The 16498-nt window shown below is 40.5% G+C and overlaps 1 protein-coding gene across 1 annotated transcript; it reads right to left on the reverse strand.

Moving 5' to 3' along the window:
* Window positions 1-204: 204 nt before the first annotated feature.
* On the reverse strand, window positions 205-12166 carry ICOS (inducible T-cell costimulator). Its single transcript, NM_001100288.2, has 6 exons — window positions 12070-12166; window positions 5820-5858; window positions 4607-4945; window positions 3357-3469; window positions 2657-2747; window positions 205-2124 (listed from the first exon to the last, which is right to left on the reverse strand). The coding sequence occupies exons 1-5, from the start codon at window positions 12146-12148 to the stop codon at window positions 2658-2660; spliced, it is 660 nt and encodes a 219-aa protein (NP_001093758.2). The 5' UTR covers window positions 12149-12166; the 3' UTR covers window positions 205-2124; window position 2657.
* Window positions 12167-16498: the final 4332 nt, after the last annotated feature.

Consider the following 16498-nt stretch of genomic DNA (forward strand, 5'->3'; position numbering starts at 1 on the left):
CTGTATGGAAACAGCTCCAAATTCTTGCTTTTCACTATTTTTTATCTTTTTTTTTTTTCCATTTTTCCCCTTTTTATGTTTCCCATTAAGTTCCTATATGGTTATAAACTGCCCCTACCATCTCCCTCTTGAACTGTGGAGGTTGGAGAGCTTATTTCTTTCATATGACAGGCATGCAGTCATTATGTTTCCTAACAATACATGGTATAGCAAATAAAAGAGGTTTTATTAAGAATTTAAAAGCAGTGATGAAACCTGAGACTTCCCAAAGCTTTTTTACAGTGGGTTTAATCCGTTTGTCTTTCTAGAGTACAACATATTTTGACGTATCTTTTTCACAGAAGCATCTCAAGCAAACCTCTTTTTTTTTCATTCTTTCAGAAATTCTTTATTCCAAGAATTTCTCTCTCAGTTTGGTTGGAAGTTCCAGGGAGCAAGATTCCTCTGTTACACAGTATTTTATATCAAGCATTTATCATAAGCAGTAGAGGTTATTATTCACTGATAATTTTCAAATCCATTTTTTTTACCAATGATTTTCAAAATATTGAAACCATGTATTTGTGGAGGATATTTTTGTTTGATAGGGAGCTTAAATAAACTGGCAAAATTATGTATTTATTATTATGTATTTATGGAATGACAGAAAAGAATATTACCCAGCATACCAGGCTGCCCCTCTACATCTGTACCTAGGAGCTGGTTGTTTTAGTGGGTTAGCTCCTGCTAAATTGGAAGTCCCCACTTCTTTCAGTACCCTTCTCATTTTCCCTTTGCTTAATGCCGCAGAGAACAATTTACACCTTCTCTCTGCAATACCTCTACGTATTTAGACTTCTGTTGAGGAAAACTCTGTTCTTGACATACCAGCTTGCATCCTTCCCATGCCTGATGATCTCTGTTTACTCTATCAAATTTGAAACTAGACTTCTGTTTACCAGACAAACAGCGTTGTATCCTCTGAGCAATATTTGTTTTGCCAAAGAATTACAAAGAGACTCAACAGTGCACTGCTCTGCTTCATGCAGCCAAATTTTGGCAATATATTCAGGTAGGATTCCCAGTTGGTCATTTATGGTCCAGAGTTTGGGTGGATTTCACAAATAAAATGAAGGATTGATAATTTCATTCATTTATTCATTCATTCAATTAATTTATTCGTATTATAGGCTCTGAGCAATCTGCTGGTCAAGTAACCCCTAAACCCACTAGGGAAGTGGCAAAGGTTTCATGTCAAAACACAAGAGGAACATAATTGCAAAGAAGAGTCCATGGATACACTGGTTTTGAGGACTCTGTTGTATTTGGGCTGTTAAGAAAGGAAGAGATCACACCTCCTAGTTGAGGGAGCAATTCCACAGGTTTGAACTGATTTAAAGAACAGTTATAGTAAAAATTCCTCTTCTGATAGAAGAATTCAGAATTTAATTAAATAAGAGGGTCCCTAATGTACAAATGGCAAATATGTACCAACAGCACAAATACAAAAAATGCAGCTGCATGTGCTTGAGGTTCTGAGTCAGAGTAAAGTCTCTGCTGTGCTTTCTCAGGTTTTGTTTCCCTGCTGTCTCACAGCTTGCAGGAGAACATGTGTGCATACTGCTCACTCCTAGTGTGGTGCATAGAAGTTTGACAGTGAATATTAGGATGAATTCATGGCATCATAGATTAGCCCTAACAAAAGGGCTTGTGCAATGCACTGACAGTGCGTATTGCTAAGCCACAAGGATTGGCATTGGAGGTAGTCTTTTTCTTTTGTTCCCAGTGGAAAGTTTACCATAGAGACTGTAGAAAATAGAAGTTCCCCCTGTAGCAGCACTACAGGAATCTACTCTCAAGCAAACACAACATTTTCTTCAGCTAAAAGCTGACATCTTTAACACATTGTTAGCACTTCATGCACAAGTCAGTGGATCAGGCAGTGTGCCAATTAACACGCAAGGTGAGAGCAAAACAGCTTAGAACAGTACTAGTACTAGACATCAGTATCATGACTGAGCACAGGGCCATCATAAGAGCTCAGGGAGGCAGAGGAAGGTGAGGAAATGCTGATTTCCTGTTATCCAGGTTCAAGTAGCTGGAAACTTCTGCTGCCAGAATTTCTATGCCGTAAGCAATTTGAACCTGGAAGAGAAGTGGAGAATAAGTTACGTGCAACGCCTATATATTTGAATCAGTCCAACCTCTGCTTCTGTTCTGTAACCAAACTGCTTCTGGTTACTGTGCAAGCATTTGAGTAGTTAGGAGATCACTCATTCCTTACAGATTATTTGCTCCTAACCAGTAACCCTGAGCAAATCTTAGCAAATCGCTTCCTCAGAGAGATCTTTGGTATCACAAAATATTTGAATAATCTGAATGAAACAGTATACATTCCTTCCTCATGCATAAGATCACTGTGCACTGATGTGAAGCAATTGCATTTCTAGAAACCAGCCCACCATTTTGATTCAAAAGCTTTCCAAAGATCTTGTTTTTTTTCCCTTTCCTGCTACATGGCAGCAAAAACTACATTAACAAGGTACTGTGCCAACCCCTCCCACCCATCTACCCGCCTGGAATCAATGGGAGATGCAGCAAGCTGTTCTTTCCTTCTCAGAAAAAAACTTTGCAACAAATACAAGCAAAGCTGAAGCACTTGTAGGCTTAATACTACCTCAGATTCTTGGTTTTTTAGCTGCATTCACTGCTGCCATGGGCATGTATTCACTGTTGTACTCATGGGAGTTGGATTCACACTGCTGATTCTGCAAACAGAGAGAAAATGCCATGAATTTAATTTGTGGCTACTAACCTCCATCACTCCAGCCATTGTTCTTTAAAGGGGGCAGTTAATCTGACTGTTTTCAGTGGGATTATTAAAATCTGAATAGACAGGCACCAAGGTAGAAAGCTTGGGATAGAACAAACTAAAAATGAAAAACACACACCATCCAGAAAAATGAGTAGTGTCCCTGATCTCCTTTCTTTCCTGAGCTGTCTGGTTCTTTGTTTTAATGGTTTTGCTCCAGAACAGAGCTGGAATTGCTCCACTGATGATTTGTTTCCCCCTCTTGAAGAAAACAATCAGGTGAATTGCTTACCAAAGTAATTTTGCTGACCCGTGCAGCTTTCCTCCTCTTTTCTATGATTCCCAACCCTTAAATCAATAGACAATCCTGTCTCAGAAAAATTAAATCTGAGCTGCTGTGATCAGTGACTGAATTCCAGTGGTAAATTAACAACTGCGTCTCTGTCAAAAAATACATTACTTGCTGAGTATGTGCCTGTCCCACTCTCTAAATCTTATAAAATGAAGTTCCCTATCCATGACCTCAATGAAGGAGGGTTGTGCAGAATCTTATGGACTTGCTTACCTTATTCCTTAAGTGACAGGCTACTACAAAGCAGACACAGAAAATCAGGGCAAATGCAATCAGGCCAATAATTATCCATGACATGATTCCTTGTGAAGAGCAGTCTTCCTTATCTGGAGATAAGGAGGCAAATAAGTCATTGCTGAGAATCAGCACCATTTTTTCCCCTATAGATAACTTTTCAAATTATTTCCCCTTCTTTCTTTCATATCTGACGAAACAGAAAAAGCGTGTCTGGAGAAGGATTTCTCTGAGTTGAAAAGCTGCCTTGGAAAACTGTGTACAGCAGGAAAAAGAACACTGCTGTTTTCCAGATGGAGAGGTGAAACCCTAGCTGTTGGTGCAGAAGGCTAGAAGAGTAGATTGAAAAGAAACCGAGGCAGTCTTGAGAGTGTGATGGTATTTCAGATTTGGAGGTGTGAAGGTGTATGCTTACATTCAGAAAGAAACACAGGTGATATAAAGGGTGGCCTGCTCCGAAGAATAGGGGCCTTTGACAGTCATGTTTGGATGGAAAGGCAAACCGGGGAGCACAAGATGAACCTTGCTCAGGTCTGGGAGAAAATACAATAGGACATGAAACAAGCAGCAATAGGTACGAGTGCCTGGCTATCAGGACAAATGGAAATTGACAGCATCAGAAAACACTGCTGACAAAAAAAGGATGTCACAGCTTGATTCTGAGATCAACGTGTTTTAAGTGCAGAGGGAGATGGTGGATCATTTGACCAAACCACATGATATTAGCCTCAGTATTTCAGCTTCTATCTTTGTTTAGTCCTGATGTTGAGAAATGGGAAATGATGGAGAAGGAAGAACAGCAGACAATACAGTACTGCTATTCATGTATATGGAGAACCAAGAAGAGAAAAAAAAACAACTATTAACTGCTTCAACTTGACATACTAAAGAGCCACCAAATGAAAGGTAATTCAGAATTAATGTTTTTGTAGTGAGTCTTCTGGAGTTAGTCCAAGTCCTTTTCTATGTAACATGGGTGCTCCCAACGATATGCAGAACTCAGCATAGGCTGCAAACCTGCCAAGTAGGATGAATAAATACAGGAAGGAGATGCTGAGCTCGCTATCAACACTGCTCCACTGCCACCAGCTCCTTATCGAGTATTCTACGTTCTCTTGAAACTGTCTGTGCAAACTTTAGTCACATTTTTCACTGCTGCTTTCACTAAGCTATGCTTAGTGTCTACTCATCAGGAAACTGAAGTGAGGGGAGAAGGAAAGTAAACTTACCTTGGATGTACAAATAGGTTTCTTTCAAGTGGCAATGTATGTAAGGGGGGGGTAATAAACTTTCCAGGCAGCAGGTATAAGTGTCGATGTGCTTTCTGTCCAGATTTGTGAGAATGAAGGTGGTGCTGGTATCTGAATGCTCTGCCTGGCAGTAGGTGACATTACTCTCTGGGACAGCTTTCTTATTATTCATATGGAGTGCACAGATTGCCTTCCTTTCTCGCCCTTTGAGGAGGGTCATGCTGAACTCGTTCACATTTTTGGGGTTTTGAAATATTAACTTGAAGTTTCCATTTTCAAATTCTACTATCCCCTGGGGGTCCGAGACCTGAAGCTTATCTGAAAATATGAAAACAGTTAAGTGCAATCACTCAAACAGCAATGAAGAAATTCTCAAAGATGTTAAGAAACTCATTAAAACAAAGCAAGTGAACCATATGATAGGAGCTTAAAGTACTCAGAACAATCTGGCTTTGCAAAGCAGCTCATATCATGAGATACCAGTGCACCTTTCAGGTCATGTCATACACTACTGAGAAAATAAATGAGATTAACAGCTGGACTGCTATGTGCTATAAGTCTGGACGGGCACTGGGTCAGTGACTTATTTGATAATGTTTACGGGTCACCTTTGACCAAAGAACGTGTGGTCATACATCCCTGCTTCAGTCTTGTCCTATTTGTACATGAAATGAGACAAGATGAAGATTATAATTATCTCTGGTTTAGGATTCATAATCAGAACCCTAATGCTGTAGCTGAAAACATAAAATAGGATTTGAATCCCCATATTCTACATATAATGCCTTTACCACAAGATTTTCCTTTTGAGAGACTGGTTTGAGACATGCCATAAGGTTTAAACTCATTTTCTTAGATGGCTATACGACCTTTATCACCAACACGATAAGTAGAGGACAAACACAACTGTGTGCAAACATTCACATGTAATCCAAAATTCATATTTGACCTTCACAAAAACATTGACAGAAAACATTGACAGATGTTGTGCAACTCTCTAATTCTGCAAAATGTTGCTAATTTGATTTTCTTGGAGAAGAAAAGAATGAACTAATTGAGGACCTCTTGGTGTCTCACTTTTGTAAAGCCAACAATCAGTAGCATTAAAAAAACGGACAGTCTACTTCGAGGGCAGTATATTCTGATCTAGAAAGGCACTTAAACCATAAACCAAATTATGCAAATGTCTTACCTATATTTTTGCACAATCTTGATGAGCAAGTATCCACTCCTGAAAAATACAAAATTGTTGCCTTCTTAAAATTCAAGAAGAGAGATGCAGGAACAAAGGCTGAGCCATTTGATATTAAGATGCCAAAGTTATTTTCTAGGGTTTGTACCTGTGTCATAAGCCTATCTGATCTTGTCTCAGTGCTACACTGTAAAATCCCATGGCACGATAAAAGCTCCAAGTGTAAAAATCAATGTAGAAAAAAATGAGGTGAGCAGGAATTAATATTGATAACATATGTAACACTTAGAAATTCATAAAACACTTCTGTAGAAGCAATAGGTGCACTTAATAAATAGTAACTGAGATGAAAGTAGAATTTCCCCAAAGAAACTGAGGAAATCCACCCCAAATTAAAAAGCGTACTGTTGTTTTCTCACAAATCCAGTGTTGCCAATAAGCCTGCACTGTACTTTGTTTCCAGACCTTAGTGACTTCCCACTTCATTGTATGTTTTATCTGCTTCCTCTGCACCCCAACACTGCATCAAAACATCTTGTGGCACATGCTGGATGAATACGTATTTGAAAGGTGCTACAAGATAAACAGCAAGAAAATATCCAAGCAGTGCATAGAGCTTTGTTCTTTTTTCAACAGAAAACTTCCTTCATTCATGATTATCAAGCTACATTCAGTCCATCGTGTTTAGGCAGCCTCTGTTACAGGAGCATGGCACGCTTTTAATAGTTATTCTGGACTTCTTTGAGTTTCTGCCTGCATTGCCATTCACTGTGGAAACACCGAGAATTTTCTGGCTGTATTGGTGACTACTTTGAAATACTTTGTGTATTAGTAGTAGGCATAGCAGAGCCTGACAGGTTTTCATTTAGACTTTTTCACAATGCTATAAAACTGGAGGTTTGTGTCATACACAGACAGGTGTAAACTTGTGAAACTTATATCTGCTTTTCCTGTCTTCTGGTTAAGTTCTTCAGAAGCTGCTTAGATTGAAATACACTCTACATTAGGATTTTGTCATGTTAAGGAAATAGTGGGCAAATACTTGCATATAAAGATTTTGATACAACCTCATATTCTTGTTACTGCTACATGGTAGTCTAGGTCCGCACAGAAGCATTTTGCTGCTGTACTGGGTATTGCACTGATTACACAGTACAAATAATCCTTTTCCCAGGACACCTGTAATCTAAGGCATCCAGCCTGCATATGCACAGGGACAGAAGATTATTGTCATTCACATACTGTCATACGTTCTCAACTCTCTTTCTGAACTGGGATAATCCTTTAGAGCCCATGCTTTTTTCTGCTTTGAATTCTTGCTTCCTGATTATCACCACTGGCAATGACATTGCAAAGAATGGTTGTTTAAAATATTTTTATTGTGATGCAAAGATAATGGACTTTCGGAAGATGCTTTTTGGTGCACAGTTGGAAAGCAATACAAACTGTTATCCGTTTTTGACTGATTCACTCTCTTCCCAGTTATCACATTCTTCCCTGGCCTACTGTGAACAGCCAGCGACCCTGTGTCAAACAGCAACAGTTCCAATATCTGTACCTCTTTCAGGACTTAGATATGTGATAACAGACAAGGTAACTTGTACTGCTAGTGTGAAGATAAGATGAAAAAAACACACAACTTGTCAGACAACACTGAAATAAAGTTCTAAACACACTAAAGGCCCGGATACAGACTCTTTAAGCCTTCAGAGCAGTAAACAGCCTGACAAGCTGAGAGCAAAGGTCAAAGAAGGAAACAGCTCTCAATGACTTGTACATTGAGTAGTGAAAAAAAAAAAAAACCAGCTGCTATGAGAACAACATTTGAAATGAAGGTGTTTTAAAGCACTCTGTAGTTTCAGTGTCCTCTAGGCCTGTATATGTAGTTGATAACATATACCTTTAAAATTAAGTCCAACAGTAGGCTAATTATTTAGGCACAGAAAGCAGAAAGTGTGTTGATACAGCAGAAGACAGGGAGTGTGGTCCGTGTGTAAACTGGCCAGATACCACTGGCAGCTGAGGTTTCTGCATTTACCACTGCTAGAGGAGGAGAGGGAGAAGGAGAGAGAGAGGGAGCAGGTGCTGACCTGGGGCTAGGCAGTTAGCGTCCAGCAGTACCACAGGCCCCCAGCTACTCTGCTCACAGCAACAGCTTGGAATTTCATTCCTCTGATTGCCTCTGAGAACAGTTTAATTCTGCCGTTGGCTAATGAAATTGCCCTTTCATACTGGGTGGTTTGAAATCTTTGTTAGAGATTGCGGTTTTAATCCTTGTTTTTAATGGAAAAGGACAAGGAGAGGTGATTAAGCACAAAGTTCATGTGACCTTGTGGCAAGCTGAAAGATCATCTTGCATCCTCTCGGGCCCAGAAGCTGTAACTGGCTATTTTCAAGAAAGACTCAGTAATGTATTTCTGTGATTGAGCATTCTGGAAAATGTGATGCAATTAGTATTCTTCTGAAACAAGTGACCATACAGAAGAGTGTGTTTAGCATAGTATAAAGGGAGCACATTTTAAAATGAGATTAGCAGTGCCTGAGATTAAAACATAAAATTATCTACATGGATAAACACAATGAGTGAGGTTTGATATGAATTTCCAGCTCGCTAGCTATTCTGCATCAGTCTTGATGTGAATTCTCTCTTTCTCTGCATACTAAAATGTAGTTTATTCCCCCTCCAAACAGCTGACTGCCATTCTCCTGTGCTCATTTGTATTGGTTCATTCCTAGGGTAATCCTATGGACCCTGTGGGCAATGGCCAGATGCATTTGCAATGTCATTTGTCAAGCCACTATTGGAGTAAATGTACATTTAGGGGAATAGGACATGGAGGTTAAAATGTACAGTAACACTGAGGAATTTACTCATAACACCCCCCAAATATTAAAAAAAAAAAGAAAGAATAAAATACTACATCATGTTTTAGTTGAAAATGAACAGAACCTCACTGCTCAGCAGTAAAGCTACTTGCATTTGGCCATTTATTTTTCATAAAACAACAGATTCAATTGTAATCCAAGGAGTCTCTTAGCTTCAGCTAGGATGGAATTGTTTTCTTCAGAGAGTTTGGTATGACACTATGTTTTTAATTCTGGGAGATAAACAATGTTGTTAACACACTCGTGTTCATAGCTGCTGCTAAGCAGTGCTGTACAGAGCCCAGGACATTCTCAGAGAAGGGTCCAAGGAGTTGGGAGGGAACAGAATTAGGACAGCTGACTCAAACTGTACAAAGGGATATTCCATACCATATGACATCATGCAGAAGGAGTTCTGAAGGAGGTGGGAGTTCATCTGGTTCTCTTCCGCTGCTCAGGGGGCTAGCTGAGCATTGGTCAGGGAGTGGTGACAATCACTTGTGCATCACTTGTTATACACCCTCATACATAGATATATAGTCATAACTATTATCCTTATCCTTTTTAATATCTTAGTGATTAGTTTTATCTCAACCCTTGAGTTCTACCTTTTTTTCCCTGATTCTCCCCCCCCATCCCACTGGGAAGGGGGGGAGCGAGCAAACAACTGTGTGGTGCTGAGCCACCTGCAGGTTTAAACCACAACAAGGAATTTGAGATAAGAGGAAACAAATCTTTCCTTGATATTATAGAAGTGTCACACTGGTGTTGTATAGAGTTGTTCCTAGCTCACCTCATGTCAAGCAGATCATGTGGTCAAGTGAATCCAGAAGATGAACAGGTATATGAGAGTAACATCTTGTTACGTTAAACTATGAAAGTGTGCGTGTATGTGTGTATGCACCCATATATACACTTGCATATACATAGTATATGTGTACTTACAGTTATGTACATTTCCATAAGAAGTTACCTGGATAACAGATATGTCCATCTCATCTGTTTTGATAGATGTACTTACTTTCATCTTTACTGCAGTAGGAAATACTTAGGCAGAAGCTTTGAAATTTCTGTGGTAATGGTGCTTGGACATGGAGGCCACTGAAAGGTGGGTTATTTTCATTTTAATGGGACGGCAACTTTGAGCTTTCTCATTGCTCCTTGGCAGAACCAATGCTATTTGCAAATATCAAGATCCACTATATATTTTGGTCCTAAAAGATTAATTTTAAAAAATGAATTTTAGGGTAAGGAGAATAGAGCATTCTTGCTTGGTTTACCTGCACTTTGTTTTACCTGCCCCAGCTTTCGGAAAACTAATCGTCTGATTGAAAGAACAAGCGTAATTTCACTTGGATGTGTTTGCCTCTGAAAATGATCAAGTATGGTGCAGACTCAGCTTTTAAAACAAGCACTTCTGCTTTGTTATTACTAAACACATAATGAAACTGCACGTTGTTTTTACAGTTTTGTTTATATCATTTGCATATTGTTTTATTTTATACAACTATAGTTTTTTAACCTTTCAAGGCATTTTGAAAGATAACACTGTCCATTCAGTGTAATCAGTCATAAGCCGGAAATTAACACCCTCCTATCATTTGAGAATCAGAGGTTAAGAGAAGAAAGCAGTGCTTCAGGGCAAAGCTAGTAACAGCCAAAATTACTCAAAGAAACTATCATCTGAATTATTTTTATGGTATAAGATCTGTCGTGAAATATGGAAACGGTTGTAAAATGTATTGCTATCACAGGAGCTACTGCTGGTGGTATTTCAGACACCCTTCTGAGAAATGACCATTGTTTCCTCCTGACAGCCAGAGATTTGTGGGTAAGCAGCGTTAATGCTTTGTAAATGTTGGCCTGCAAAAGCTCACATACGTTTCAGAGCCAAGAGCCTCATGCGCTGTGGAATCCTACAGCTCCATATTCTGAAATCCCGATGCCAGTGTTCATCTATGTAAAAAGCTTCATGCTCTTACAATTTCTTGATCACAGTTGGGTTACCAAATTACACAGTACACATATACGCACTAATATATGACCTTCTGTGAGTTATTTACATAGAAATCAAAATCTACAGATCAGAAGTAGAGCTTGCTAAAAACTACACAAATAGACACCCTCATAAGTTACTGTTTTTACTCCCCAAAATCTGCCACAATTCCAGAACGCTAACTCGCTTTCTAAATGAGGGTATAGTGCTAACGTGTATTACATCAAGCTCATGTTTTACAGTTCTTTTCTTTTTACAAATAATGATAATAATTAGTACTTGTTATACCAAAAGCACTGTAAGGAAAAAAATGAAATACCATCTCTCACTGGAAACAATCTCTTTCTCCTGCCATCTCCTCTTACCAGGCCCTGCCCAAAGTTGTATCCTCCATGTTGGAAGGAAGAGAGAAAGAAGGGGAAAATACCAGTATCATGTAGAACAATTATTTCACCCTTAGAACTGCAGCCTATTCCTTCCTACAGGGAATTGCATTTTAGATGGCTCCAGCCACATGCAGAAGCATGCTCATCAACAACAGCTGCTAAATTGACTACCTGAGAAACTGAGAAAATGTTTTAGTTGACAGATTTCAAGATAATTTTGCAGAGAGAAAAAAATACAACAGCTTGTGTCCTGTTAGAGACACTTGCCACAATCTTCCTTCCCTGTGATTTAACCCAACTTTTTGATTTTTTATACCACGTGTAATACCATGCTGACATGAAATACGTAGGTTTCAGAGAGGCCACGGATAAATGTGACCTCTGGTATTTTACTTTGTATAGCTGTGACAAAAGACTGAACTCTGCAAAATGCTACATCCATGGTTATGGCTGGAAGAGATCAGCACTGTCACCCTGCCCCTTAAACACAGCATTGGAAGAGCTACACTCCTTTTAAGTCATTCCACATTTCAAGCCTGCATCAGAATGATCTCACCCACTCTTGCATGCTATAGACACTTTTCACAGTACAAAAATTCCCTGCCCAAACATGACCGCAATTAATATCAATAATTTAGCTTTTGTTATTAAGCTATTTGTTGTCATGCTGCTGTAAGACTTTGTACCCAGCAGTGGAAGCTGGCTATAGCACTGCAGTCTAAACAACTAGAGGATAACACTGAGCAGATGAGCTAAAGAATACAAACAATGAAAACTTGTACTTCTTTGTTTCAGCCTAAACATCCCGTGCTAGCAAGCATTCTATTCCCACCAGCTCTAGCGATCTTAAAGTTGAGAGCAGTCTTTTTGCAGCTGTTTCCCTTCACTATTGTAATTTCTCCAACCCCTTGCTATCACATCTCATTTACTCTCTCCCTTCACTGGGTAGGTTATATTCTGTAGAAACATCACTACAAGGAGAATAATCCGAAATACTACTTACCACACAAGGCTTCAAACTGAAAGCAGAGGAGACAGAAAGTTACTGCAACTGTCTTCATGCTTGCCTGACATAGAGGCATCAGCCTTCTGACTGCTGTGAACATGGAGAAGAATTCATGGGTAGAAAAGGAAGTGGTTTGTGGGCAATGGGGGAAATTATATGATAATCAGAAGGACCTTTTTATTTAACCCCTGACTACGTTACAGCTATGTCAGCATTAGCTGTCGCCCACACCTGTGGAGTTTAATGCTTATTTTTTTTCCTACCTCATGGCTTGCTGTCACTGACAGGAAGATGAAAAATATTCTTACATTACCTTTGATATCCACTTCCTCAAAGGTTACTTCTGGTTAAATCTGTCACGATAGATGTTATTGTCGTCAACAGCACACTTCCTGCAGACAGCCATTGATCAGAGACTTCTAACTTAAGTTAGCTTACAGTAAGTGTGCGCTTGCTTGCTGCTGGTGGCCAGGCTTCCCACATCCAAGCTGGTGGCGCTGCTCCACGTGGCAGCTGATATCCAGTAGTGCAGGAGGCTCCTCTCAGTCCCGGTCCTGGAAGTTGGTGGAAGAACAGATCCGGGTTGCAAGAAGGATTCATTCATCCCTGTGACATCTTGGAGGCTCACTCATGTCAGACTTCTACCCTGACGTTCTGGCTTGCTCTGTGAAGACATGAGAAACTTTTGAGACAAGAACTAACTCAGTGGCCCAGGGCCTTAGGTCAGAAGCTTCTCTCCCTCCCTCCCTGCTTTTGTGCTACGCACTGTATTCTTGCCTGTGATCCATCTGTATCCAGGAAATGCTTTAGGACCCTCTAGGGTAAAATGTTCTACAATCATTTAGAACTGGCTATTTATTATGTTTGTAATACTAATTCTAGGGCAGATAACACGTTGGAAAAACAGTTTCTAAATGATGTTTAATAAATTAGATACATTTAGCATTCCTGACTGTCATACATATGCTAGACAATGCAAAAGAGTAATTCTGGTGCCTGAGGTTGGTGCCTTTGTAATGCTCATACAGTAGTACCAAATAACTTGTGAATAATAGGACTGGGTTACAGATTGTCTCCTACTTTGCACTGTTGGTTTACTCTTCTTCAAGCAGTGATTTAATTTCTTTCATTACCACTGCTAAAGATTTGTTCACCTGAAGAGAGTTTTACTCTCTTCAGATCTTTGCAAATACCTACAAATCTTTGTTAAACTGAAATCAGAGCTAAGTCAGAGTCAAGTCAGGACTTGATCTAAATTTTCAGCTTGGGTCTCTGAAACCAATCTCAAAAAATTCTAAATACGGGAAGTTTCCGCAGTATACTTTTAATTTTGAAGCTAAGGAATACTATATAAAGGTTCAAAGAATGATAAAACTAGAAAAGATACATCTCACTCCTTAACTTTGCCAAGGAAGGTGACAGGTAGGACCACCTTTCCTATCCATGAAACCAACTTAGGAGAAGTGCTAAAATAGCAGAGGACCCTTCTCCTGGGACAGGACCTTTATTGCCCCTCATGTAAGCCTGAGGCAAGCAGCCAGAGATACTGATAATAAAAGGGATGCTGCTGGTGCACAATGAAGGGAGGAAAAGAATAATGTGTGAAGTGCCTCCACCAGTACTGGTGGAGAACTCTGGGGGAGTCTGCTGACAATATACCAAGGACTGAGTCACTACAAAACATAGCACGGGCTGGGAGGGCCAGTAAAGGTGAAGATTAAAATATCCATTTGAACAAAATTTTAGCTATTTTTCTGAAAAAAAAAAACCTTAAAAACAAATCAGGGTTGTTAGGGTTCAAAAATAGGTTGCCTTTCTTCAAAATATAACATTTTGCTAGGAAAATCATTTTGATAGTGATTTTTTTTTAACCAATATATCTGGTTCTGGTGCAGCTCACTTCTGCCCTCCTCTCTCAGGGACCTCATCAGTTATACCAATACAGAAATGGCAATTGCATTCCCTCCTGGGCTGAGAGTAGCTACCAGCAGAGTTTAATTGGCAAAAGCTATAACAAGTTCTGCTGTCCAGTAAACACGTAGTATTTGTTCTCTTTCTTTGGCTCTTTTAGGCTCAAATCTGAAGCTACACCTTCTCTTTTTCTGTGTCCCAGTACATTTGGGATTGCTAGAATACTCTGCTTCCTTTGTTTCAAAATGATCCAGCCCACGATACCCTTTGGGGTACATTTGGCAGCACTCTGAAGTTGATCACAATAATATATATATTTTTTCTCAGACGGTGTTTGATGATGAGCCAGCAGAGCCTGGGGCACTCAGTGTTTGTTCTCAAGCTAAAAGACACAGCATTCAGGGCTGAGTGTGAGAGATGCTCACCTTGTAGTCCCGCACCAATAAGATCCTTCATTGCCTTTCAACCTCTTTACTCTTTCCAACTTTGCCTCCCTCCTCTGTCAGTACTTTCCCACTTCACAAAGACACTGTGACTGCAACTAGAAACGTTTCTGACAAACGCTACTGTTGGTTGCAGTTAACCACCTGGGTACAAGCAGTCTGTTTTTCCACAACACGCTTCCTATAACTAAGTACTTCGGGTCACAAACACGTGTTTCCTTTTTCCATTTTCACTCATTTCTCTTCTTTCTTCATTTTGATTTTCACTGTCTTTCATCCACACATTCCTCTCAGATCTCACTTCTTTCCTCTTCTAACCTCACGGTCTCTGGCCTCTATCTACCACCTCCTCAGACAGAGGCTGCCCTCCAGCACATGCAGTAACTCTTTTCTGGAATGTGGCTCCTCCTGCCTCAAGGCTACATTCTTTCTACATAATCTCACCCCCATAACTACTATCTCAGTGATAAATTCTGTTTTCTCATATCTCACTTCTAACTTGTGTGCTGGATTTGTTTGGGGTGGAGCTAATTTTCTTTACAGTAGCTCATAGGGTGCTATGCTTTGAATTTCAGACGAAAACAGCGTAGATAACTGAGATGTTTTAATTGTTGCCAAGCAGCACTTACATAGTCAAGACATTATCTGTCTCTGAAACTACCCTGCCAGTGAGGAACAGGTGGCACACAAGAAACTGTGAGGAGACACAAATAATATCTTGTTTCCTGCTGCTTCTTATTCTATGCTTCATTGTCTGGCTTATATACTCATGACTCTGGGTCATTCCCTCAGCACTGGAATAGAAAGCCTCTCCTCTCCTCTCCTCTCCTCTCCTCTCCTCTCCTCTCCTCTCCTCTCCTCTCCTCTCCTCTCCTCTCCTCTCCTCTCCTCTCCTCTCCTCTCCTCTCCTCTCCTCTCCTCTCCTCTCCTCTCCTCTCCTCTCCTCTCCTCTCTTCTGCTTTCCCATTCTTCTAATTGAGGAGAGAAGCAATGATTTTCACTGTGCTGTTTTTAAGTTTCTGTGATGGCTTTAAATCCTCCTTCCCATCAGCATCACTCCCTGTTAGGTGTGTAAACAAGTTGTAGTCACTGAGAATGGACAGGCTTTAACCTGCAATGCAGCTCATGTACTCCCTCACTGGTTCTGATGCCTCCTCTGCTGATGTCCATGGGGCACACAGCAATATTCTGGTAAGCAATGCATTACAGAAGGATACCGGAACTCATTTCAGCTCCAGAGCATGCAGGCACCTCCCTGCAAAGCAGATACTGGGGCAAAATCCCCTTTGGGCGTGTGCATGGCCTTACATCTTGGCACCAGTTCAGTTACCCATATATCACTGATTTTCAGATAGCACTTGAGAATATTTCATTGTCATAGACTTTGCTGAAAGAAGAAAAAAAGTGTGTGGCCACCCCTGAAGATGTTCAAGATCAGATTGGATGGGACTCTGGGCAGCATGATCTGGTGGGTGACAGCCCTGCCCATGTCACGGGGTTGGAGCTGGATGACCTTTAAGGTCCGCTCCAACCTAAGCCATTGTACGATTCTGTGATGTGATTCTATGCTAATTTACTGTCCATGCAGTAAGTTCAGCCAATAGGAGCTAAATGACAAATGCAATTTGCCTCACTGCCACTTCAGATCCTGTGTCTCTTTCTGTGCTGGCTGGCTGAAGGTCCTGAGGGCTATCTAGGCAAAAGACTCCCTCCAGCTGATCTCAAGAGCTGGTGGGCTTTAGTGGGTCTATCCCTAGTGCCCCTGGGACACATCTACCTAATAACTTCTCTGGGAGCATGAGTATAGGTAGGCATGGCCCAGTGAAGGTCAACATGCATATGCTGGTGGTCTGGCCTACAGGTACGGAGATGGGATACCATCTTTGGGACGGTTGTGGAAGGTGTCCTGTCAAGGTGACAGGCATCTGTTCTGCAAAGCGGACTGTGAACAGCAGGCATCTTGGAGTGGTGTATGACTGAGTGTGCAGGAGATGCGGATGTAGGACAGCCATGCCACAGGCAGCCTGTGTTCACGTGCACTGCTGATCCCTATTGCTAAGCCAGCCTGTATC

The sequence above is a fragment of the Gallus gallus genome, chromosome 7, assembly GCF_016699485.2.
Source record: "Gallus gallus isolate bGalGal1 chromosome 7, bGalGal1.mat.broiler.GRCg7b, whole genome shotgun sequence".
Lineage (NCBI taxonomy): Eukaryota > Metazoa > Chordata > Aves > Galliformes > Phasianidae > Gallus > Gallus gallus.